This window comes from Pipistrellus kuhlii, unplaced genomic scaffold, assembly GCF_014108245.1.
Source record: "Pipistrellus kuhlii isolate mPipKuh1 unplaced genomic scaffold, mPipKuh1.p scaffold_m20_p_1, whole genome shotgun sequence".
Taxonomy (NCBI): Eukaryota; Metazoa; Chordata; class Mammalia; order Chiroptera; family Vespertilionidae; genus Pipistrellus; species Pipistrellus kuhlii.
In genome coordinates this window covers 126462186-126488874 of record NW_023425404.1, presented here as the reverse complement: position 1 = coordinate 126488874, position 26689 = coordinate 126462186, and the positions used below count along the sequence as shown (strand labels likewise).

At 41.1% G+C, this 26689-nt stretch overlaps 2 protein-coding genes across 12 annotated transcripts in view; both read right to left on the bottom strand.

The window, feature by feature from the left end:
- LOC118702486 (la-related protein 4B) overlaps positions 1-26689 on the bottom strand; it is a 93280-nt gene that overhangs the window by 36955 nt on the left and 29636 nt on the right. For 9 of the 11 annotated variants that reach the window (XM_036408458.2, XM_036408449.2, XM_036408469.2 and 6 more), the window contains 4 exons: positions 21604-21738; positions 18305-18364; positions 667-817; positions 269-409 (listed from right to left, as the gene is read on the bottom strand). In XM_036408458.2, the coding sequence (XP_036264351.1) occupies positions 269-409; positions 667-817; positions 18305-18364; positions 21604-21684 (433 nt within the window). In that variant the 5' untranslated portion in view covers positions 21685-21738. Of the gene's footprint in view, positions 1-268; positions 410-666; positions 818-18304; positions 18365-21603; positions 21739-25136; positions 25161-26162; positions 26269-26689 lie in introns of those variants that run through there. The other 2 variants (XM_045588833.1, XM_045588835.1) reach the window with 2 other exon arrangements.
- On the bottom strand, positions 8918-14651 carry LOC118702480. Its single transcript, XM_036408411.2, has one exon. It carries the CDS (start codon positions 12710-12712, stop codon positions 9632-9634), a length of 3081 nt encoding a protein of 1026 aa, XP_036264304.1. The 5' UTR covers positions 12713-14651; the 3' UTR covers positions 8918-9631.

The window sequence follows — 26689 nt, the reverse complement described above, 5'->3', positions numbered from 1 at the left end:
CAATTTCACACTAATGTTCCCTGTCTGTGGTCTCACACTTTGCCCCATGCTTCTCTCAGTCCAATGGGACTTGCTTTGTAGGAAGTGCTCAGGACTCACACTCTTTCTGTGATGCCTTCCCAGACCAGAAAGGAGTGAGTTTAAAATAGATTCAAAGGAAGCAATATCAGGCACATTATGCAGGGAAAGATTTAAAAAGCTAAATTTCGAAAAGCAACATAAAAAAGCCTGTACTCTGTATGAAAATGAATTCATAAAGCAGCTTTACCTGTTTCACTGTTTTCAGGCAGAGACTCATATTCAGAGTGATCCAGAGCCAAAGTATTCATGGCTGTTTGGTCCAACTCCTGCAACTCTGACAGTGCTGCATTTTCATGACTTTTGTCACCATCTCCATTGGCATCCAATTCTGTAATTAGGAATTTTATCCCAGAAGACAGGTTAGAAGAGTAACTTTCTCTTAAAACAAAGCAAAACAAAACAAAAGCTTATGTACATAGTTTGATTTTTTTAAGTTGATGGTGAAAGAGGGCATGGCTCTTAAATAGTATCACAAACCAGGACACAAATTTTAATTAACAATTTCTTAAAAGACAATTTAAAAGGAAACAAAGACCAAGCCTGGAGAGCAAAGATACTTCCCATGGCATTGAGCTCACCACTCACCCTCCTGGCTGTAGTCAGGGCGCTGACAAGGGGTGTCCTCCCAGGCTGCATTCACACCACTGTCTGACGCACTACCTGCCTCCAAATGTAACACAGGTGTCCCCCATACTTTTGCATTGGGGTTTAGTTCTGAAACCTTGGCTGTCGGTACCTAAGAAAAATTTTGATATATGCATTTGTATCCAAATTCTAATCAAATGCAATTAAACTTAATTAGAGTTAACATGCAGAGGATTTATGTTAAAAAGGGCTGAGCCTATGTACACATACTTTGGGGGTGAAGTCAAGGGCAACAGTAATAAAAGTGGATGCATTCAGAACTCAACTTAATTTGTCATTAGAATCTAAGGCTCTCTAGAGATAGTATCTGATAAGTAATACGGATACAATTATCATCAATGCTCTAGACTACCCAACAAAATTTGCAAAATTGCAAACCTGAATAAAACATAGAGAAAATATACACTAATAAAAGAAATATGCAAATTGACCATACCTCTGTGGCGCCCATGAGCCAATCAGGAACGAGTATGCAAATTAACACAACAAATATGGCAGGTTAATTTGCATACACAGGCACGTAGTGGCTGGGATGCCTGCTATGAGGGGAATGAGGGGGGTGCGGGCGCACAGAGAGGGAGCTACAAGAGCGGTGCTCCGGATAGAGCAGAGAAGATTAAAGGCTAAAGCTGGAGCAAAGATGGAAGGCAGCAGCTAGAGCAAAGACCTGGTCCCGGTTGCCAGAGGAAAACCGGTTCCGGCAGCCAGGGGAAGAAAGTCCTATTGCACGAATCTTCGTGCAACAGGCCTCTAGTTTGAAAATAGACCTCAAACACCCATATAAGCAAACGATGTAGAAAATGAAAGTTCTTCCATAAAAAAGGTCTCTAACAGCTCTGTCAGAGGGTGCTAGATGGGGCACTTCTGGTACCATGCTCATTTCAGAATCACTAGACTCTTGCTATCCAGACATACCAGATGCTTCTGCTCTGTTTGTCCCACATACTCACACTATCCCAAGTACTCACATGCTACCACCTTCACCTTCTTTAAGGATTGGGGAGGTCTTTTCCAGTGAACCTTATTAAACTGACAACCACCTGATTTTTCTTCTGCTCACTTGAATGGCTCCACAAGTCTAAAGAAAAGTTAATGTCAAAAATGATGCTCAAAAAATAAAAAATAAAATGCTGCTCCTCAAATTAACTTCAGTTCTGCTGCCATAATCTTTCAGCAAACCCAGCCAAATTATTCACCTTTTTCCAGGGACCAGAACCTTGACCCCACTGTATAAGGGGTCAGAGCTTCTAAAGGAAGGCACCAGAGTCCTGGTCCCAGGAGCCCTTGAGCAATGCCAGGCAGGAATTCTGAGCTTGGTGTTGCCTCAATGCATTAACGCAAAAAGGTGCACATATTACCCGATGCTCTCCTAATGTAAAACAGGGACAGGATAAGTCATCAAAGAAACCACATGTAAATTAACCCTAAAAAAGACAAAATACACCAACTTATACCATACATAAAAATAAACTCAAAATGGATAAAGGACTTAAATTTAAACTAAGACGGGAAACCATTAAGAAAACGGTCTTACATATACACAATGAAATACTATGCTGCAGTTAAAAAAAAAAAAGAAGAAATTCTTACTACTTAAAACTGGAAAGCATTATGCTAAGTAAAATAAGCCAGTCAGAGAAAAATAAATATCCCATGATCTCACTCATTTGTGGAATATAATGAACAACATAAACTGATGAACAAAAACAGATCCAGAGACAGAAAAGCATCGATCAGACTGTCAAACCTCAGAGGGAAGATAGGGGAAGGTGGGGATAAGAAGGAGAGATCAACCAAAGGACTTGTATGCATGCATATAAGCCTAACCAATGGAAACCAATGGACACAGACACCAGGGGAGTGAGGGCATGAGTGGGGGTGTGTGTGTGTGAGTGGCAGTGGGGGGATAAGGACACATATGTACTACCTTAATCAATAAAGAAAAAAAAGAGACAAAATAAATTCACTCTAATTGGGGTAATTAAAGTTTCAAGTAATAAACAACTATTTCTAAAATCGACAGTAGAAGCCGATGTGGTTAAACTATTATATCTACTTTATTCATATTCAGGAGGCAAGGCAATAAAGATTATGTCCACAAAACGGGATGTCTCAGTGAATGTCTACCTGGAAGTTTCCTCACTGTTAAGGTATTGATGAATGGGCAAAAAAACATGGTTCACTGCCAAGACTGGTTTGGCTCAGTGGTAGAGCGTCGGTCTGCGGACTGAAAGGTCCTGGGTTTGATTCCAGTTAAGGGCATGTGCCTTGGTTGTGGGCACATCCCCAGTGGGGGGTGTGCAGGAGGCAGCTGATCGATGTCCCTCTCTCATTGATGTTTCTAGCTTTCTATCCCTCTCCCTTCCTCTCTGTAAAAATCAATAACATATATTTTAAAAAAACAACACATGGTTCTCCTCCTTAAAAAAACTCACAAAAAAACAAACAAACAAACAACAAAAAAAACTAGACCCAAGCCCTGGCTATCGTATTCAGTGGTTAAGAGCATCAACCTGCATCACAGGTTCCATTTCCTGTCAAGGGCACAAACCTGGGCCCAGCGGCTGCCCATTAACCTATGAACCAAGGACACAAACCTGGGTTGCATGTTCGATCCCCACCCTTGGTCAGGGCATGTGTAGGAAACAGCCAATCAATGTATCTCTCTCACACTGATGTTTCTCCCTTGACTCCTCCCCCCCACCCCTTCTTCCACTCTCTCTAAAACACAATGGAAAAAATAACCTCGAGTGATGATTAGCAAAAAATAAATTAATTAATAATAGTAATAAAAGAATACTATACTCAAGAAGTACTGAGTCTTGAATCACTCTTTGTATATGTTGTCTACAGTTCCAGTTCATTTTGGCCTTTGCTTCTGCACAAGGTGTTTCTCTATTTGTCTCTCATCCTCCTGCCCGCATGCCCCCAATAAATACACCCCAAATGCTCAGTAAGTGCCAGGCACAGCACTAAGCCATCAGAATAGAACAATGCAGATACAAGCCTGGTGAACAAAGGGCAATGCAAAAGGTACTCTGCATCTAATACACCACTCTACTACCTTCCTCAGCATTCACACCTGTACAACCTGCTTTTTCCCCCCCTCTTAAATCATGTCTCTATTCTCTTTCTTTTCCCTAACACTTGTGTAAACCACTATTTCTAATTATATTGGAACCTCGGTTCTTGAACCAAATTCGTTATGGAAGCTGTTCAAGAAGTGACTTGTTCGAAAATTGAATCATTTCTTTCCCATTAGAAATAATGTAAATTGAATTAATCCATTCCAGACCCTCCCCCAAAAATGATTCTGTTTTAACCTTTCTTATATACAGTACATTCCTAATATATTGATTAATCTATAAATAAACACTTCTTAAATTTTTGGAACCACCCCCTACTAGCCTTATATGAATTTTTTATATAGCACTGCCTTCGAAATGCTCTCACCAGCTAACCAGCTAACTGCTTTTTGCTGATCTGATCAACAATGGTTTTGTTAACTATTCAACTGCCTTGGATTGTTGTTTTGTGAGCACTTTCACACCCTTAGCAACATTAGTACTCTTGATGGCTTCACTATGTGTTGTTTATTTTTTTTAACCTTAGCAACTCTTTTTAAAAAAATATTTATTGTTGAAAGTATTACATATGTCCCCCATTGATTCCTTCTACCCCCGCCCCCCGCCCTCCGGGCCTTCACCACCTTATTGTCTGTGTCCCTGGGTTATGCATATATGCATACAAATTCTTTGGATGACCTCTTCCTACCCACCCAACTTCGGCCTTCCCTGAGACCTCACAATCTATTCCATGCTTCTAAGTCACCGGATCTATTTTATTTGCCAGTTTAGTCCATTCACTAGATTCCATACATGAATGAGATCACGTGATACTCGTCTTTCTCTGACTGCCTTATTTCGCTTAACATAATACCCTCCAGGTTCCTCCATGCTATCTCAAAGGGTAAGAGATTCTTCTGTTTTTACTGCTCCATAGTATTCCATGATCTAAATGTACCACAGCACTAAGCCATCTTTTTTATCCATTCATCTACTAATGGGTACTTGGGCTGTTTCCAGATCTTAACTATTGTAAATTGCACTGCTATGAACACAGAAGAAGTACATACTATATATCCTTTCTGATGGGTGTGTCTGATTTCTTATTATATAGTCTTAGAAGTGGGATGATTGGGTCAAATGTAAGTTCCATTTTTTATTTTTTGAGTAAACTTCATACTGTTTTCCATAGTGGCTACACCAGTGTGCATTCCCACCAGCAGTGTACTAGGGTTCCCTTTTCTCTATATTCTTGCCAGCAAAATTAACATCCAGAAATCGATGGCATTTTTATACACCAATAATGAACTCTCATAAAGAGAAACTAAAAAAGCAATCCCATTTACCATTGCAACAAAAAAATTAAGATACTTAGGAATAAACTTAACTAAGGATGTAAAAAACCTTTACTTGAAAAACTAGAGGATATTGAAAAAAAGAGGTAGAGGAGCCAAGACAAGTTTGGCTCAATGGATAGAGCATCGGCTTGGGGACTGAAGGGTCCCAGGTTCGATTCCGGTCAAGGGCATGTACCTTGGTTGCAGGCATATCCCCAGTGGGAGTGTGCAAGAGGCAGCTGATCAATGACTCTCATTGATGTTTCTGACTCTCTCTCTCTCTCTCTCCCTTCCTCTCTGTACAAAATCAATAAAATATATTTAAAAAAAATAAAAATATGATTTCTCTTAATGCTTACATTAAAAAAAAAAAAAGAGGTAGAGGAAAATATAAAGTGGAAGAATATACCATGTTCATGGATTGCTAGAATCAATAACATCAAAATGTCCATACCACCCAAAATGTCAACACATCCCTATTAAAATACCAATGGCATATTTCACAGGTCTAGAACAAGCACTCCAAAAATTTATATAGAACAAATAAAGACGGCGAAAATCCGAGCTAGTTTGGCTCAGTGGATAGAGTGTCAGCCTACAGTTTGAAGAGTCCCGGGTTTGATTCTGGTCACATGCCAGAGTTGTGGGCCTAATCCCAAGTAGAGGGCATTTAGGAGGCAGCCGATCAATTATTCTCATCGCTAATGCTTCTCTCTCTCCCTTTCTCCCCTTCCTTTCTGAAATCAATAAAAATATTTTTAAAAACCCACAAAAATGAAGAGCCACAGCAATCTTGAGAAAGAACAAAGTTGGAAGGATCACAATACCAGATATCATGTTATACTACAAAGCCACTGTACCCAAAACAACTCAATACTGGCACAAGAACAGGCATATAGATCAATGAAATAGAACAGAGAATCTAGAAATCAATTCAAACCATTATGCTCAATTAATATTTGACAAAGGAGCTAAGAACATACAATAAAGACAGTCTCTTCCTCCTTGCCCTAACTGGTTTTGCTCAATGGATAGAGTGTTGGCCTGTGGACTCAAGGGTCCCAGGTTCGATTCCAGTCAAGGGCATGTACCTTGGTTGTGGGCACATGCCCAGTAAGGAGGTGCAGGAGGCAGCTGATCGATGTTTCTCTCTCATCAATGTTTCTAACTCTCTATCCTTCTCCCTTCCTCTCTGTAAAAAAATCAATATATATATTTTAAAATTTTCCTCAATAAATGGTGTTGGGAAAATTGGGCAGATATCTGATAAAGGAAATGAAAATCTGATATATCCAAAATATATAAGGAACTCATACAACTTAACAAAAGGAAAATAAACAATTCAATAAAAAAATGAGCAAAGGACCTGAATAGACACTACTCCAAAGTGAAAATACAGAAGGCAAAGAGACATGAAAAAATGCTCAGTCACTGATCATCAGAGATACAAATCAATGAGGTATCACCTCACACCTGTCAGAAATGGCTACCATCAACCAATGGCTTCTCTATGTTTTTACCTTTATGTAATTTTCTACTTCGTAAGTAGTAGATACTTAAATCCAAATCAACTCATGATTTAAAGCAATTATGCAGTATTAAAAAGATATTCTGAGATGTGACAAGGGTGAAAAACGGGAAACATAACTAAATCCTAATGGCATGACAACTAACACTGGAGAGGTGGCTAGGTGCCAGAATATTTTATGTACTTACCTGTATTTAATCATGACAAGCCTGTCAGGTAGTAGTAATCACTGCCTCCATTTCAGAAATAAGAAAACCAAGAAAGAGGTTATGAAATTACCCCCCCCCCCCAAAAAAAAATGATGGTAATAAGAAAAAGTGCTCTAATGTCAGCAAAAACATTTATCAAGAGTTCATTAACTTCTTGTAATCCCGCCCCCTATCGGGGTGGGAGAGGCCTATCGGGCGGGGCCAGCTAGGGGGAAGGGCCAAGGGAGTTTGGCCGGCGGGACCCCATCCCCAGATCAGGACTGTTTCTGCCCTAGTGACCAGTCATTCCGGCGTCCTGGTCACTAAAGATTATATATATATATATGTATATATGTATGTATTCGGCCTGCTTGGCCACCCAAGTCTTATTTTTTCCACTGAAAATCATAACCTAAGTAATGATCATTAGAACCAGAAATGAAGTGACCTTAAAAAACACATTTTGCCCCACCTGGGTGACTTAGTTGTTTGGAATGCCATCCAGTACACTAATAGTGTGCAAGTTCGATTCTTGGTCTAAGCATGTGCCTAGGTTGTGGTTCGATCCCTGTTCAAAGTACATATGAGAGGCAACCATTCACTGTTTCTCTCTCACACTGGAGTTTCTCTCTCTCTCTCTCTCTCTCTCTCTCTCTCTCTCTCTCTCTCTCTCTCCTCCACCCCTTCCTCTCTCCTCCACCCCTTCCTCTCTCTCTAAAAATCAATCAACATATACTCAGGTGACAATTAAAAAAAAGTTTTGAATCAATATTATATAAATGACCAATATTACTCTTGGAAGAGTACAGCAGCCCCAAATTCTGACGCTCTAAAGAAATTCTTCTGCTCAGCTGGTGTGACTCAGTGGTTGATTGCTGACCTATGAACCAGGAGGTCATTGTTCCATTCAGGGTCAGGACACATACTCAGGTTGTGGTTGCCCAGTTGGGGGCATGCAGAAGGCAGCTGATCAATGATTCTCTCTCATCATTGTTGTTCCTCTCCCACCCTCTCCCTTCTTCTCTGAAATCAATTAAAAAAAAATTTTTTTTTTCTTTAAAAAGCAACTCTTAGCCTGCAGACTGAAAGGTCTCAGGTTTGATTCCAGTCTGGGCACATACCTAGTTGCATGTTGGGGACATGGAGGAGGCAGCCAATCAGTTATTCTCATCATTGATGTTTCTCTCTCTCTCTCCCTCCCTCTCTGAAATCAATAAAAATATATTTAAAAAATAAAAAGATAAACTCTTCTACCCACCCAAACATTATGCACCATTTAAAACAATTTACCCCTAGCAATTCATAAATTTGTGTTTGTCACAACATGAGATAGAATGGTCTCACTGACAAGTTACTGAGTAGAAACTAGAATAACTAATATCAGAGGAAGGAAAGGCAGGTGAAGAAAATACAACAGTTAAGATAAGAGGGCAACAGTTAAGAGGGGAAAGATACACTTATACATTTCTTATTTCAAGTTAGCACAAACTTCCTGGATTTGTCCCTAAGTAAGTTTAATAATTCATAGCAATTCACTGGCTTTAGAGTTATGAAGTCTCATTCTTTTGGTTCTTGATCTGTAACATGGAGTAGTAGCTGCTATTTATAAGATTACTATTAAAAAAGATATCTACTGTGAAAACTAGAGTTGTGAAAAGCAAAGCACTATCCTAAATACAGTATGTCAAATTAGAATGGTGTTTGGATGTTATCTCATAATTGAAAAGCTAATTCAAAACAGTACACATGTATCTCACAGGCAGAAGAGCAGGACAGCAACAAAAACCATGTGCACTCTATATTAATGCACTAAGCACCGAAATTAGCAGTCAATTGTATGCAAACAGTTAAAAGGCCTAATTTTACAGTGTTTGCCTTTACAATAATTTAAGAAACTTGAATGTAGCTCTGGTAAAACTCCCAAATGTGGACATGGAAAGAAAAGAAGTTAATGGATGATTCCCTAAATTATAGAATTTTTACTTATTTATCTCCATATAATAGGCATTAATTAACATCTACTCTACACATCTATCTCCTTACAATTACCATTTTTCTTGCCTAATGCAACAAAATTTTCACTATTAAAAGTATGCCCTTTCAATCATACATGTCCAAAAGGACTGCTTTAAGAGAAGACTAACTTCCCTTTTTATGGAATATTTGCATTTATTACAGAATTTCTAGAAAGATGCCCAAATTAGCTGCCCATTGCAGAATCAGCTGCGAAGGTTCTTCCAAATGAGGACTTGAGCACTGTGGTCTGAAAAGCTCTGCAGATGTTTCTGACAGAAAGGAGACAGCAAAATTTCTGAGAATTAAACGCAGCAAATTTTACCTGCCTGTGACGGTTACCATACAATGAAGCGGAAAGCACAGATTTAATTCATGTACACACTGCAAGTGTAAGTAACCTTTTAGAAAAGACTCTAAATATCCAATGGGTCAAATGCTTGTTCTGCTTCAGCAAGCTGGTGATAAGAAAGTCAGGACTGGCATGACAGCCTGCACAAGCACATGCATAAGAAGTCCACAAACATAAGATGATTTACACAAAGCTGAATCTGACCACCTGGAGCAGTACAGGTTTAGTGCTAATAAGAGTTGACAAACCCTCTGGCTAAAATACACCAAACAATAAAGTGAATTCATAGTCACCAATTTGGAAATGGTTAAATCAATGCTACGTAACTCATATCTTTACATTTACATAAAGATTCAAACAACTGTCCATTGTTTAGAATAAACATTTGTTAATTTCAACTTAAGAGCAATCAAAATGAAAGATTAATATATCACAGCACAATAAAAACTGATAAAAACACTTACTAACTGTGCACTACTACTCTGCCATCCCCAAACAACACCATCTTCTGCGATTGGTAGCTGATAATGGAGCTTTTCCATCCAAAAGGGAGTAATCTTCAAGTCCTGTGGCTGGTTGTGCAGGTCCCCCATAAGTATTTGTTTATCCTCTAGTTCACCTTTCACAACTGTGTTAGTCCACAGACAGCCCACGGGATATCGACAACCACCACCTGCCAGGCTTTCAGAAAACATCTGACCTGCAAACCCTCCCATTGGATAATAGGAAAGTTCATTCAAATACAGTTCCTCTGGGAAGCTCTGCAAATCCTCTTTTGAGGGGTTTTCAGATGTATTTATAGTGTCTTCTGAGAGTAATAAAACATAGTCCTCACTACTTGGTACTACCATTTCTTTGCTGCCACCTGAGATGACAGGAACTGCCTGCAGCACATTGTGAGGAACAGCTGTGTGTTTGTCCACTCGGGCAGGATCCTCACCAGCCAAATAGGAATTCTCATCAAGAGTGCCACATAACTCTATTTCTCCAAAATTCACCCTTGAACTTCCCACAAAATCCACTTCATCATTTAATGCAAGCTCTTTAACTGTGGCTCTGGCATTTCTTTGTGTGAAGTGATGTGCAAGTCTGCTTATCCCACATGGACCTCTGCAATAGCTGTCGTTGGAGTCACTGTCTTTCTCCCAGGAAAGTCCTTCCCCTATCACTTCTGTTTTGTGTCCTGCCACTGCAGTGTCTAAAGTATCAGAGACGTCAGTGGATGTGCAGGAAACCTGCTTCTGTCTTGGATCTCCACCACAGTTAAAAGAGCAGGTCTCCTGTGCTTCTGCCATCTGCTCACCTGAACTCACAGGTGGTACAAGATGAAGATCTTTGTGTTTGCTGTCATTCACTCTGCAGGTTTCTTCACATTTTTCTATTTGATTTATTTCAAAGTCAGGTGCTATTGTTATACTAGAATTAGCACAAGCCAATACATCCTGAGCGGGCACTGTCTTGCATTTTTCTATATTTGTTTCCCAATGAAAGATTGTTTTAGAACCTAACTTGAAATTTTCTATGTCATTTTTACTTGTCTCTCTGTGATTAGCCCTTAGTGACTGTTTTTTGGCATTTTCTAGTCTGTGAGGGCCACTCACTGAACTCTTTACACACAATTCATCTTCTGCTTTATGATTCTGGCCTGTTTCACTTTTTTCTTCTTCAGCGCAGTTGAAAATAAATGCAGAGGACATAAAGTTACTCTGAACACACCTGGGTCCAAGAGGAGATTCATCCTTCTGGGGCACTTCCTGCAAACTCCTGAGATCCTGCGTATCTGTTCTTTGATAGAAGCCCTCCACATTTTTTGCCTGCATTGCATGAGTTAAATCACTAATTTGGGCCTGGGCTATGATAGCCCCAGTATCTGCACACAGACCTTCCTGACTCAAAGATCTTTCAAAAGCCCTTTTATCATGACTTTCATCTTCAAAAATGCTCATTTCATCATCATCTTGATAAGACAAACTATTTTCAGCTTGCAAAGCCAATTCTCCTTTGCTCACAAGCTGGATGCTCCCAGTTCCCAGGCTGCAAACACCACTGTATTGTCCCTTTGTCATTGCTGGCCCCAGGTATTCAGATCTGGGGTCATCACTTCTTTTAGGGGCTGCTCCTCGGAAATTAGCATGAACAAGAAGACACTCATTTCTAAAGCTCACTGAAGTGATACATCTATTTGATCTGTCCAATCTCTTAACATCTAAATTGGAATAATCACTGTCTTTTAGATGTTTCATAAAGTTCTTTCCTCCTCCCTTTTCAGAGTTTAAACTCTGATCTATATTAGCTTTTATAGCCTCGGTGTCAGCACTTTGTTCAATTAGATCAACACCCGAGTCACCCATCGGACTTAATAGTACTGAACTATGGCTCTCTCCTTCTTCAGGGATGGCACACATGTATTCTAGTGAGTCAGTGTCTATGTTAGTATTTGATTCAGATATTGTGCCAACATTATGTAATGCATCACTTTCTGTGTAATCTGTAGGGAACCCAGTGTAAGGGTTTGCCCTTAAAGACTGAGCCTGCATGTCACCAGTGTTTCTTTTACAAGATGGGTCACTGTCAGTCAAAACTTTGAGACTAGGTTCAGTTTTTTCATTAAAGACTTCCTTCATGCCACATGGGTATAGTTCTTCCTGTGGTGCCTCTAAGTCCCCTGGACCTCCAGCAGTGTTATCTGTGGAGGACCCTCTGCAAACCCCCTCAAAAGTGACAGCTGAGGGGCTCTCTTCTGTGGCAGCTGTTCCACACATGTGCACACATGGCTCGTCGTCACTGTCCAGGCTTCCAGGATCTACAACACAGATACTGTAAAACTTGCTCTCTCTTGAATTCCAGCATCGCTTGTGATCCACACAAATGGGGTTTGCACTCTCGGTCTCCCTACCAGACTCATCTAAAGCATTTTTCTCACTACCACAACTGATGTGAACATTTACTGTGACTTCTTTTTCTACTACAGCATTTTTACATGTGCCAGAGTGATGGTACAGAAGGTTATTTACAAGGGCTCCTTCCTGCTTGTCCTGGTCAGAAGGCCCCGGGACATGTGAAAGACACTCGTCCTCTTCAGAGGCAATACCTACAGAAAAACTCTGTGTGTTGTCAATGTCCACACTCACAGTCTCACAGACACTCTCACAGGCCTGCTCAATAGCAGCAGTACCTGAATTGTCAGTCTCATCCAAATTTTTATACCTATCTAGGAACTTATACATTAAAGAGGAAATAAAGTTAACCGATGGCCTTGATCTGTGCGCCCATTTGTGCCCAGACCTCACAAACATCCTTGGCCATATATCAGTCCCAGCAGCTGCCCCGCTGGCTCCATATTCAACATTGTGCAGCTCTTCACCTTCCAGTGTATCAAATAATACAGATAAAGTTTTACTTATCTTGTTCTCCGGGTCCTTCTCCTCCACAGATTTTTGTAACAGGCCAGTTTTTTCATTGTCATTGTCACCACTGAATTCTTTGCTGAAGCAACAGCCCATGTTAAAAAGTTCAAACACATTACAATGCCTATCGGCACTGTCTAAGCTCCAAGTGCACCTCACACTAATTCTCTATGGTTTCTGACAAGCCGACACTCAGATACCAAAAATAGCCCTTTGCACAACAGTCACATGTCCCCGCCACTCAAATCCAAAATCCTAATTACAGCAGCCCCTGATCCATGCACTAAAACCTAAACAACACATGGAAACCAATGACTCAGAATAGCAACAAAATTTTTCATATTATTCTTCTTATTCTCACAAAATCAATGAAAAAGTAACTAAAATTAATATACCAGCCAGAGAAGGAATTCCTAATCTCTTGTTTTTCTACAGTGTTTCAACATTCTCTGAACTATATTTCATGGAATGATGACAACAAAGAAGTTACCTTATAAAGACTCCAATGGGAAATAACAAAAATTTGATCTTTAAAATTTATAGGTATTTATAGTGATATCTAATTTCTGGGGGGGAAATAACACTGTTGAAGTTCAGAAATAACAATGCTAGGCACAAAATTAAAATGGTGCATGTTAGAGAAACATGTTGAAACTTTATTTAAAGAAGTAAATACATAACATATTTTTGAAGTGTCCTTGTAGAAGGGATGAAAAGATGAAACAAAGTAACAAGACATACAAAACAGTAGTTTTTATAGTCTTTTCCATCTATAAGATATAGTAAAACATCTACTTATTTCAAATTTATATTTCAGGTTGTAACTTCTCTATTGAGGTCCAACCAGCCCCACCTGCCCACTTCACTGCTCACTTGAATTTCTGCCAGGTGGATTTTTCCCTCCACAAACCTTTACTTCTCCAGTTTTTTCCACCCTAAAATAAATTAAACCAATTGCTCAACTATCCTTGATTTATCTTTCCCTCACCCCAACATCTACAACATCCAATCCACAGAGTTGTGTGATTGAATCTACCTCCAAAATAAATTTGCAATTCATTTACTCCAAGTCTAAGCCACCATAATTTCTCACCTTCATTGCTTAATAGCTTTTTTGATATGGTTTCTTTGTATGCATTCTTAACTCACTAAAATCCACTGTTAATATGAGATCAAAATAATATTCATATATGTCACACTATTCGCCACCTAAAATCCTCCAGGTTTATTCCAAATTAATTTCATCTGCTCAGAGACAATGCAAGGAGTTGCCAAATGGCTGACAAGAGCTTTGTTTTGTTTTTTGATACTATTTTTCACTTGTTGTTTCTGCTTTTAAATGAAATAACAGATGCCAATGAGGAAGTATCTCTTCTTGAGAGTTTAAATTCTGAAGCCAGGATGTCTGGTTTCAAACCCTGGTTCTGCCATGTTGTAGTTAAGTATTCTTAGGGAAGTTATTTAATCCTCTCCAAGTCTCAGTTCCTCTAGATAGGATCACTTTTTGGTGCTCACACTGGTTGGCTAGGCTTGTAGCTACTACTCAAAAATTTGGGGGGATAGGGAACAGAGGGATGTATGATAAATATGATTGATATTTTGGCTGGATAAATGCAAATCTGCTCCTGAATTAGTCAGATGTTTATTAGGTCATCATTATGACAATTCTCCTTTAACTCACACTGTGTCCAACTGGGGGGAAGACTAAACCATAAAGAGATGGTTCCTAAATCAAACTGCTAAGCATACCCACTGTCAATCATAACTGTAGACTATTGAGCATCAACACTAAGAGCCACAACACCAAGTAAGATGTCTACACACTTAGTGTGCCATAGCAGTGTCAGTTAGAAAAAATGGTTGGAGCAATGCCACTGATAATGATGAAAAAAAAATGAACAATGCAAATGGCCCCCCCTCCCCAAAAACCAAATGGCTAAAGAAATGATGGCTTATCGACATAAAGAAAACCCAGGGGGATAATAAAAATCAATGAGAAAAATATCCTTGGGTGAGGATTAACCACAAAAAAGGTTCCTTCCACCCTAACCGGTTTGGCTCAGTATCAGTGGATAGAGCATTGGTCTGTGGACTCAGGGGTTCCAGGTTCAATTCTGGTCAAGGACATATACCTTGGTTGCAGGTGCATACCCAGTAGGGGGTGTGCAGGAGGCAACTCATCAATGTTTCTCTCTCATCGATGTTACTATCACTCTCCCTTCCTCTCTGTAAAAAAATTAATAAAATATATTTTTAGAAAAAGTTCCTTCCTTTAAATAAAGTATAGTAATTTCAAAAGAAAACACTGCACGACAAGTACAAGGGAATATATAGATGAACTCATACTATATGGGAAAAAGTGAGGTGAAATATGTATCTTCTCATTGTACTGTTCTTTAAAAATAGCTGTAGTCTCTAATAAGATTTATTTTTTCTGTGAAGATAAGTATATAAATTAAGTTTTAAAGGACCCACATGCGAGTCAAGGTGGTCTCTTATGGTAAGTTCCAGCTCAAGTATTTAACGATTCTATGAAAACCTGAAGTGTGCATCACCCTGCAAAACTGGTAAATAGTATATCCCCAATTTACAAAACCCAGTGTCAGAGATGTGATCTGCACAAGGGATGCTAGGGGTACTGAGTAGCAGAGCTAGACAAAGAACTAGCCACATGATATTCTGTTATAGGCCATTAACTCTTTAAAAAAAAAAAAGTACATTTTTATTGACTTCAGAGAAGAAGGGCGAGGGAAGAGATAGAAACATCAATGAAGAGAATCATTGATTGGCTACCTCCTGCACACCCCTACTAGGGATTGACCCTGCAACCCAGGCATATGCCCTTGACTGTAACTGAACCCAGGACCTTCTGTCTGCAGGCCGACACACTGAGCCAAACCAGTTAGGGCAGCCATTAACACTTAAAAATAGCAAAAAAATTATATTAAGGTAGTACTAATTGCAAGTTATTTCTCCACAGAAATGAAATATTGAATTCTTTTTCAGATAGGTCTTAACTCAATTCTCACCCACAAAGTAATTTACAGAAACAAAACAGACCAAAACCCCCCACAGAATCCAAAAGCTAGTTTCACAGCCAGCAACAGGTTTTAAAGACATTTTGAACATTATATTAGACTGCAAATCAACCAGAGGACGATTTGTTCTTTTAAAAAATTCTTTTTATTGTTTTAAAACTCTCAATGATTTCTGTTATTTCCCTCTTAGACTACCATTTGGATTTTAAGTTACTAAAGCTATTCTAAATTTCATTTTTATTAAGTCATAGCCCGAGGACATGTTTTATTGATTTTTAGAGAGAGAGGAAGGGAGGGGGAGGGCAGGGCAGAGAGAGGGTGACAGAGAGAAAGAGGGCAACACATCAATGAGAGAAACATCATACTGTAGATCAGTTGCCTCCTATACATACCCTGACCAGGTATCAAACACAAATCACAGATATATGTGCCCTGACAGGGAATCAGACCCACAATCTTTTCGTGTATGGGACAACATTCCAATCAATGACCCACTGGGCCAGGGCAATAAAATTTATTTTTTTTAAATCAATGTAAAATATAATTTTAAAAAAGAAATATAATTGCTTGGAAGGGTCTTTAAAAAAAAAAAAAAAAGCCTTCCTTATTAAAAGAAGATAAACAATTCAATCCCCTCTAATTTCTTACATGAACTGCTTATATGCAGGGAATGTTAGGAAGTTTAGTACCATAAATTTTGTGCGATTACTTTTAAATTTTACTTTTAAAAAAGATTTACTTTTTTAATTTTGTGTAAGATTTATAAGATCACATACAAGATTAACAAGCTAAATCTGGAATAGCTCCAAATGCACCGACATACGCAGACCCAAATGGTATAAAGCAGGATTTAAAAACCAATAGCTGTCCATTTCCATACTCTTTGATTAATCATAGCTAAAATGTGAACCAATTTTTCCCCCCATTACCATTTATCACCTCTATGCCCTTTTCCACCTCCAGCTACCCTTCCACACCCCTCCATGCTCCACTATCACCACAATGTTGACTATGTCCATGCTTTTTTTTTTCTTTTTCTTTTTTTTTCTCTCAATCCCTCAACCACCCACCACCCCAATAGATCTGTCTGCCTGCTCTCTATTAATAGTTTCTCTCTGCTTGGTAGTTCAGTTTGTTCATTTAATTCCACATATGAGTGAAATCATATGGTACTTATCTTTCTCTAACTGGTTTATTTCACTTAGTCACAGAACTAGAACAAATGTTTAAAAAATTTCTATGGAACCTCAAAAGACACTGAATAGCAACAGTGATCTTGAGAAAGAATTAAGTTGGAGGAATCACACTACCTAATATCAAACTATACTATTGTACAAGACCATAGTAATCTAAACAGCACTGTACTGGCATAAAAAGAGACATATAAAGCCTTAGCCAATTTGGCTCAGTGGATAGAGCATTAGTTTGCAGAATGAAAGGTCCTGAGTTTGATTCCAGTTAAGGGTATGTATATCCGGACCAGGCACATGCAAGAGGCAACCAATTAATGCGTCTCTCTCACATTGATATTTCTCTCTCTCTCTCTCTCTCTCTCTCTCTCTCTCTCTCTCTCTCTCTCTCTCTCTCTCTCTGTCAATCCCCCTCCCTTTCACTCTCTCTAAAAAAAAATCAATGGGAAAATATCTTGGGGTGAAGATTAACCAAAGAGAGAGAGAGAGAGAGAGAGAGAGAGAAGGGGAGGGTACATGGAGGGAGGAAGATATCAATGAAACAGAATACAGTCGGTCCTCGGGTTACATCGGAGATCCCTTCCTATGGATCAACATAACGCAATTTTCACCATAAGTAGGAACCAGCTACATAAGCACCTACGTCACTTACAAGGAGCACATACACAACAGTAATGAAGTGAAACAGTAAAAAAAATTTAAAAGAGAGGTAACAATTCCTGACCTTTTCTTGTGGCAAATAAATAATAAAAAACATAAAACACGTGTACATATGTCAAAATGATGGAAGTTTTTGTTTTGTTTTTTTGTTTTTAATAAATCAAAATTTGTGCATGGGTATGGTTGCTAGGCCTGGCCAATGATCAGGGCTGATCAGGGCCTTCTTTCCCTAGCTGTCCATCAGGGTCTTCCTTCATTCGCATTGGCCCCTGGTGGTCAGAGCACGTCATAGTGATCAAACTCTGGGTCCAACTCCCAATGGGACATTTTGCAATATCAGCCATATATATATATATATATATATATATATATATATATATATATATATGTATATATATTAATATTTGAAAAGGAGGCAAAAACATACAATGGAGGGCTGTTGGAGGCAAGATCAAGCCAGCAGGGGAGGACAGTTAGGGGCGATCAGGCAGGCAGGTGAGCAGTTAGGAGCCAGTAGTCTCAGATTGCAAAAGGGATGTCCGATTAGAGAGGGTGCAGGCTGGGTTGAGGGACCTCCCACCCATGTATGAATCTAACATACACATAATAGATGATCAGTCACCCTTTAAATGACCCTTTAAACTCTTAATGAATATAAGACATCAAATTAATACACAAGGCACTGGGTCCCCCCTACCCAACTTAGAAACATCAACCTTTTTTAATTAGTTTACAATAAATATTTGTTACAAGGTAATATCTGTGAGCCTCCAACGTGATATATCTCAGGACTAAATTACCTGACTCAAAGCTGGGATGGAGCTTGTCTGAGAAGTGGTTTGAGATATGGGACCATTCATCTGCAAATTGAAAACATCAAACATACCATCACTGCAATGTGAAAAAACATATTTTCAAACCACAGTAATCGAACACAACAAAGCCCATGAGAAAAGCACATTTTTATATGACAAAGGAAATTCAGGGAGATATTCAGAGCTATATAGAAGCCTTAAAATTTTAAATATTGAAATTCTGACTGTACATAAACTAAAATCCTACTAAAGTAGTTTCAATAGGGAAAATTAAAAAAAAAACAAAAAAACACACTGTTCCCAAAGCCATTTAGAAACTTTAAATATTACTGCTTGACATGATCAAATCTTACAATTAATGAATGTAGTCAAAATAAAAAAATTGTTATAATTCTAATTAATTCTTTAACTACATACCACTGAAATGGCTATAATGCTATAAAAGTATTTATAAATCACTGTGTTTTCTTGGTGATTTCATATCCAAGGCTTTGGCCTGGCCAGGTAGCTCAGTTGATTAGAGTGTCCTCCTGATAATATCAAAGTTGTAGGTTCCATCCTTAGTCAGGACACATAAGAATCAACCAATGAATGCATAAATAAGTGGAAAAACAAATTGATATTTCTTTCTCTCTTAAAATCAATAATTTTGAAATCTGATCCAAGATGGCTGCTCAGGTAGACACCTAACCGCAGCAGCACACAACAATTTCAATGGAATACAACTAAAATGTAGAGTGGACATCGCCCAGAGCTACAGGTAGTCGACTGACTGAAAATTCTACAACAAGAAGGAAAGAGAAAACCAGAAGGAAAATCAGAGGAGCTGAAAAAAAGCCCAAGGTACGGAGACATGCAGCGCGCGCGCATGGAGAGGTCGCAGCCGGAGAGGAGGAGAGGGCTGGGTGCTGCCTGGTGTTCCCTAGCAGGAAGGAAATAAAACCCCCAGCCTGGGCTAAACCTCCGAACCGGCAGCGCTGACCCCAGTTATGAGCCAGACCCTGGGGACCCAGGCTCCGGCGGGGGGAGACGGGGCTGTGAGGCGGAATCCCAAGCGAGCAGCGAAAAGCAGGGCCCCCGGAGTTGCACGCACATTGTGCGCAGAGGACTGAATGTTGACTTTGATGCTGGATTACCCTAGCGTGGAGAAACAAAGCCTCCGGTGGTGCTGAGCCTGTCCGAACTGCACTGAACCCCAGTCCTGGACCAGACCCTGGGGACCCAGGCTCGGGCAGGGGGAGACGGGGCTGTGAGGCGGAATCCCAGAGGAGTGGCGAAAAGCGTAGCCCCCAGAGTCGCGCGCACTGCGCGCAGAGGACAGTCTGTTGACTCTGATCCTGGACTCCCCTAGCGGGGAGGAGGAAAAAAAAAAAAAAAAAAGTTCCAGACTGGAGGAATGCGACGGGGAGCAGGAGCCCCTGCCGGACACCGGCCAGCCGGGTGCCGGCAGGGAGCCAGGCAACGGGGCCTCGGGGAGGGGGGGCGGGGGGGGGAGTTTGCCCCTGAGCCATCGACCTCTGAGTGCGGGCAACGGAGCCAAGGCCAGGGGCTGCTTCCTGGGCGGCACCCCTGGCAACAGGCTGGAGCAGCGCGGGAGCCCGCGGAGAACAAAGGGGTGCCACAGGCCAATCTGCTGAGCTCCCAGGACAAGGAGGAAGAAACCAAAGTTCTCAATGTGAAGAAATCAAGTGAGAGCAAAAGATAGTAAAATTACTTAAGAAAGAATACAAAGAAGATCTTGAAAATTCAAAGACTAAGTCAGAACTCAACTCACCAGCCAACATTGCAACATAAATGCGTTAAAAAAAAAAAAAGGACAGAATGTTGAAACAGCGGCGGCCAGGCCTAGAGTGCCCAGGCACAAAGCAATGGCAATCGGGCCTGGAGCAGCAACGGCCAGGCCCCAGAGCAGCAGCAGCCAGAACCAGAGCAACAACAGCCAGCACTGGAGCAGCCAGACCTGGGGCAGTGGCAGCCAGGCCTGAGGCGGAGGCAGCCAAGCCCAGGGAGGCCAGTCCAGGAACACCCAGAGCCGGAGTGGCCAGGCCCAGAGAAGCCAGGCCCAGAGCAGCCGGGTTGGGAGCAGCCATGTCCAGAACAGCAGTAGCCAAGCCCGGAGCATGCAGGCTGGGAGTGGCCAGATTCGGAGCGGCCGGGCCCAGGGCAGCCGGGCCCAGAGCAGCCGGGTCTGGTGCGGCCAGGCCCGGAGCAGCAGCTTCCAGGCTGGGAGCGGCCAGGCCTGGAGCAGCGGTTGCCAGGATGGGAGCAGCCAGGCCCGGAGCAGCCGGGTCTGGTGCGGCCAGGCCCGGAGCAGCAGTTGCCAGGCTGGGAGCGGCCAGGCCCGGAGCAGCCGGGTCTTGTGTGGCCAGGCCCGGAGCAGCAGCTGCCAGGCTGGGAGCGGCCAGGCCCAGAGCAGCCGGGTCTGGTGTGGCCAGGCCTGGAGCAGCAGCTGCCAGGCTGGGAGTGGCCAGGCCCAGAGCAGCCGGGTCTGGTGTGGCCAGGCCCGGAGCAGCAGCAGCCAGGTCCAGAGCAACTAGGTCGGGAGCGGCGGTGACCAGACCCGGAGCAGCTGGTTGTGGAACGAACCAGAGCAACAGAGGCCAGGCCCGGAGCAGCCAGGCCCGGAACAGCTCGCTCCTCGCCTGCCCCTGCCCCACGGCTGCCTCTCAGACATGGTTGGAAACTTTTGTGGGAACTTGAGAGTCTGCTGAATCAAGTGATGAAGGCTTAGATCTGGATGTGTTGAGTTAGTATAGGGCTGGGGTGTTGGTTTGTGAGTGCCTTGGGTGGGGCCTGGATGAGGCTGGTTGACCTATTTGGAAATGTCTTTTGTGTGAAATGTATCATTGGGCATGTGGTGGTATTATTGATATGAGAAAATGCTAAGTAACTGATTTACTATCTGAAAAGGGATTTACTATCGGGGAAAGGGAGGGAGGAAGAGACTGAACATAAACTGTGCACCTATGGATGAGGACAATGGGGGATGGGGAGGGGGCAGTGGGGTGGGAACCTGGTGGAGGGGGGAAGAAACGAGGAATCTTTGTAACAATATGAACAATAAAGATTGATTTTAAAAAATAAATAAATAAAATCAATAATTTTTTTAACAAAGTTAAAATCTAAGGCTTTAATATCTAGCTACTAGTTGCCATTTGTTTTCTCTATCTCCTAGTACTTAACTTTTCTCTACTAAGTTACCCATAAATTTATTGCATGTAAAAATCTGTTATCAGAAGAAAAGGAGATACACAGGCCCATGCCAGCCTCAGGCATGTACTCACCAGATGATCGCTGTCTTTCCCTTCCTGGACTCGCTGGCCCTGCGGTTCAGCCACAACCTTAGCGTCCTGATCAGAAGTCATGAGCTGTTTACTTTGTGGCTCCACCGGGAGAAGTTTAATGTTAACTGTAGGATGCTGTAAAATGACAAAGACAGTAAATTGGTAACTTTAAGTACAGATATAACTGATTCTACTTTATAACTGATTCTAAGTTTTCCAGGATATGTTTATCCCTCTGGAGTTCAAATAGTTTAGAAAAACCTGCCCATAATTTACACCTTACTTACTCAAGAAATACCTTGGTTTTTTAAAAATAAGTTTCTTCTTCACGATAATTTGTTGACCATGATGTTTTAAGAGTTAGAAACTGTGTCAAAACATATAAACCCAACTCATGCCCAGAACTGTTATTTTTAAAATAGAAAATTACAAAATTAATAGAACTCCAACTTGGAATTTGATGACTCCCCAATTTATATATATGGTTTTTGACCAGCCCCATTAATTTCCTTTCTTCCAGGACCAGTTGTCAGGAGAAATAAACAATAATTGGTTAAAAGGAACCCCTTCACACTCTGAAACATAGTGTAAAGGGGCCTCTGCTATAAGTACTGGCTCAACTTTACACATAACACCTCCTGATTTTCCCATGTCTTACAAAGTAACTCTGGTTTTAAAGGGATGGTGGTTTTTAGACCTTCCTAATTTAGGTGTCAGACCCAAGATTCCTGGACACACAGGTCTGATTCCAGGCTACTCTGCTTTACAACAAGATAAAGACCTTGATTTAACCCACGTATCTTTTCAGACTCTTCTGAGTGCTTGATAAAGAAATCTAAAAGCTAACTATTTTGTCTCCTGGATAACCATAAAGCTTATTAGTTTCTATAATGATGCTCCTTATTCTCAATAACCTATTTATGGTTAATGCTCAAAACACTTGTTAATGAAATAATCTGATGATCAAAGATGGTCTCATCTAATTATCATTGTACATAATCAATCATAAAGGTACGAAATCCCTTAAATGTTGTAAGATAGATATATAAAGGCAACTACTTATGAAGAAGAAATGCTTGGCTGAAACCGGTTTGGCTCAGTGGTAGAGCGTCGGTCTGCGGACTGAAAGTTCCCAGGTTCAATTCCGGTCAAGGGCATGTACATTGGTTGCGGGCACATTCCTGGTAGGGGATGTGCAGTAGGCAGCTGGTCGATGTTTCTTTCTCATCGACATTTCTAGCTCTCTATCCCTCTCTCCTCCTCTCTGTAAAAAATCAATAAAATATATATTTTTTAAAAATAAAATAAAGAAGAAATTCTTGAAACAAGTTAAATCTGTTTCAAGACGTCAGTGTTTTTCAAAATGTAGGATAAAGGACAAATACATTAAATTGTAATAGAGACCTAGATCAATTCTCACAAAACTGTCACATCCAGAAAATAAAGACATAGATTGGTATCCACACTGATAAGTCACAGAAGATAATCCTATAGATGATTTTCATCACTATTAACTTCTACACTTTTAAGATTCTCAAAAAAAATGTTTGGTTAAACGTGATATATGATAGCCAAAAAGAGGATGGGGGAACACAACTAGAAGATATATTTAACTATATAAAAGCCTAAGTGACCACTGCAACTAAACGGACAACTGAACAGGCTGTGTGGGGCGACCAGGCCGGCAGGGGGGTTAGTGAGGGGTGACCAAACCACCAAGCAGCAGGGCAGCTGGGGGGAGGGAGCAGTTGGGGGCAATCAGGCTGGGAGGGGGCCATTTTGGGGTGACCAGGCTGGCAGGGGGGGCAGTGAGGGACAATCAGACCAGAGGCAGAGGTGTTTAGGAGCAATGAGGCAGGCAGGCAGGCAGGTGAATGGTTAGGAGCCAGTGGTCTAAAATTGTGAGAGGGATGTCCTGAATTGGAGAGGGTGCAGGTTAGGCTGAAGGGACCCTTCCCCCCTGTGCACTAATTTTGTGCACTGGGCTGAGAGAGAGAGAGAGAGAGAGAGAGAGAGAGAGAGAGAGAGAGAATCCTATCTAATAAAATAGTAATATTCAAATTAAACATCATTCCCACACACAAGATGGTTGCCCCTATGTGGTCAAAGATGACTACCCCCATGTTGACTCAAGATGGCCAGCAGAGAAGGGCAATTGGGAGGGACCAGGCCTGGAAGGGAGGGCAATTTGGGCGATCAGACCAGCAGGGGAGGGCAGTTAGGGGTGACCAGGCCAGCAAAAGAGGGAAGTTGGGAGCAATCAGGCCTGCAGGGAAGGACAGTTGGAGGGGACCCAGGCCTGCAGGGGAGGGCAGTTGGGGGGAACCAGGCCTGCAGAGAAGGGCAGGTAGGGGTGACCAGGCCTGCATGGGAGGGCAGTTAGGGGCAATCAGGCTGGCAGGGGAGCAGTTAGGCATCAATCAGACTGACAGGGGAGTGATTAGGGGGTGATCAGGTTGGCAGGCAGAAGAAATTAGGGGCAATCATGAAGGCAGGCAGGCAAGCAGTTGGGAGCCAGCTGTCCTGGATTGTGAGAGGGATGTCCAACTGCCCGTGAGGGGTTCCAGTTTAGAGAGGGTATAGGCTGAGCTGAGGGACACACAACCCCGGGCACGAATTTCGTGTACTGGGCCTCTAGTGTGTGTGTGTGTGTCATATATTTTTTTAGGCAGTCAGAAATCACATCCTGCTGATGGAAACAGCAACACAGCAGACAGACAATAGTCTTGCAAAACAAACAACAGAAGCCAGGATATGAACTTGTTACAAACTTACAGTAAACATAAGCAGAGTTCTGCAAAGTGGACAATTACTAGACAAGCAGCCTGGTTTTTTTTCACATGAAAGACAACACAACGCCGAGACCGGTTTGGCTCAATAGATAGAGCGTCGGCTTGGGGACTGAAGGGTCCCGGGTTCAATTCCGGTCAAGGGCATGTACCTTGGTTACGGGCATATCCCCAGTAGGGGGTGTGTAAGAGGCAGCTGATCGATGACTCTCTCTCATCGATGTTTCTAACTCTCTATCTCTCTCCCTTCTTCTCTGTACAAAATCAATAAAATATATATTTTTTTTAAAAAGAAAAAAAAGAAAGACAACACAAGATGCACAATGGCCAAACTTTGGCTTTGATTAAAACAACAATCAGGGAAGTAATACTGATAGAATATTTTATGGTATTAAAGAATTACTGTATTTCCTTAGATGTTACAATGATATTATAATTATGTTTAATAATAAGAGACCCTGGCTTAAATAACTGCATGTTGAAATATTTACTGGGGAAATAAGACAATGTCTAGAATTTTCCTCATAGTAGTACATTGGACAGAGATATGGGACTTCATTCACCATTCCTCCTCCTGGAGAAGGATATAGGGATCATTATATGGTTCTGTCTACTTTGGTACGTTTCAATGTTCTTTAATACAAAGTTACAAAGGTAACCAGGCCAGAATATCAGTCCAACAGAAAGAGTGGTCCATAAACAAGAAAGGTTAACGTCACACCACTATGGCTCTTAATTACGAACCTACATGCAAATGGGTTTTCAAAAGTTTCCTACAACTACCAAGTCTGCCAACAGAAAAGTCCCCTCTTGTAAACAGTACAACAGATACAAAGCATTAAAATTAGACTTTATTGCCAAAACCGGTTTGGCTCAGTGGATAGAGCGTTGGCCTGAAGACTGAAAGGTCCCAGGTTTGATTCCGCTCAAGGGCATGTACTTTGGTTGTGGGCACCTCCCCAGTGGGGGGTGTGCATGAGGCAGCTGATAGATGTTTCTCTATCATCGATGTTTCTGGCTCTCTATCCCTCTCCCTTCCTCTCAGTAAAAAATATATTGATATTTTTTAAAAAATTAGACTTTATCATCAAATGTCTGAATCTAGAAAAAGATTTAAAGTACAATGAGGATTCCCTAGCCCAGTGGTCAGCAAACTGTGTCTCATGAGCCACATGCGGCCCTTTGGCTCCTTGAGTGTGGCTCTTCCATAAAATACCACCTGCGGGTGTGCACATACAGTGCGATTGAAACTTCACAGAAATCAGTTTTTGGCTCTCAAAAGAAATTTCAATCGTTGTACTGTTGATATTTGGCTCTGTTGACTAATGAGTTTGCTGACTACTGTCCTAGCAGGTTTGGCTCAGTGGATAGAGTTTTGGCCTGCGGACCAACAAAGGGTCCCAGGTTCGATTCCAGTCAAGGGCATGTAGCTTGGCTGCAGGGTCGTCCCTGTCCCGGGCCCTGGTCAGGGCTCATGCAGGAGACAACCAATCAATGTGCTTCTCTCACATTGATGTTTTTGTCTCTTTCCCACTCTCCCTAAAAATCAATAGAAAAATACACTTGGACAAGTATTAACAACAACAAAAAAGTATGATGATAATGATGCAGTTACTGACAATCCTTCCAATAAGTAACTTTTTCATTACTTGTTCGAGAGACCAAAACTACTTTGAGACTTAAAACTATTGTATAAACTATTGCTTCCTGGCATGGCCAAAAAGCAGGTCTCTGGGTTACAAAGAAAAATACGCAAGAGGGAAAACTTACCACTAAAGTAAAGTCCTTTCTGGCCTAAAACCCAGTTTGGAAACTTGACTGTTCAGAGAGGTAGCCTCAACACAACTTTAATGAGCTGATTAAGAGAGGTCATTTCTCTGATTTAATTTCATTGCTCTTTAGAGAAAAAAAGCAGAGAGATTAAATTAAACCCTCTTCCCATGTAATGAAATCCTCCTGTTTGGTGGACTCTATCCTAACAGTACATTTTCCATCTCAATGTCAAAGCTATACTGAAAAAGCTTTGACAATCTGATTAAATATATAGTTCTCTTAGCTCTGTTTCTAAATAATTCTTTTCACATATATCTGAAATGTTTCATAATTAAATATTTATTAAGGTCTTTTAAAAACACTCTAAGCAATCCTTAAAAATGTAAATCAATCTAAAACTTAATTATATATTAAGTTAGTGGTGTAACTATTCAGAGAATTATTATAAGTGATTTTAAGACAGTGTCAGCAGGGTTGTCCGGGAAGCATCTACCTAAGCTGAGAATGGGAGCCCTGGGCACTAG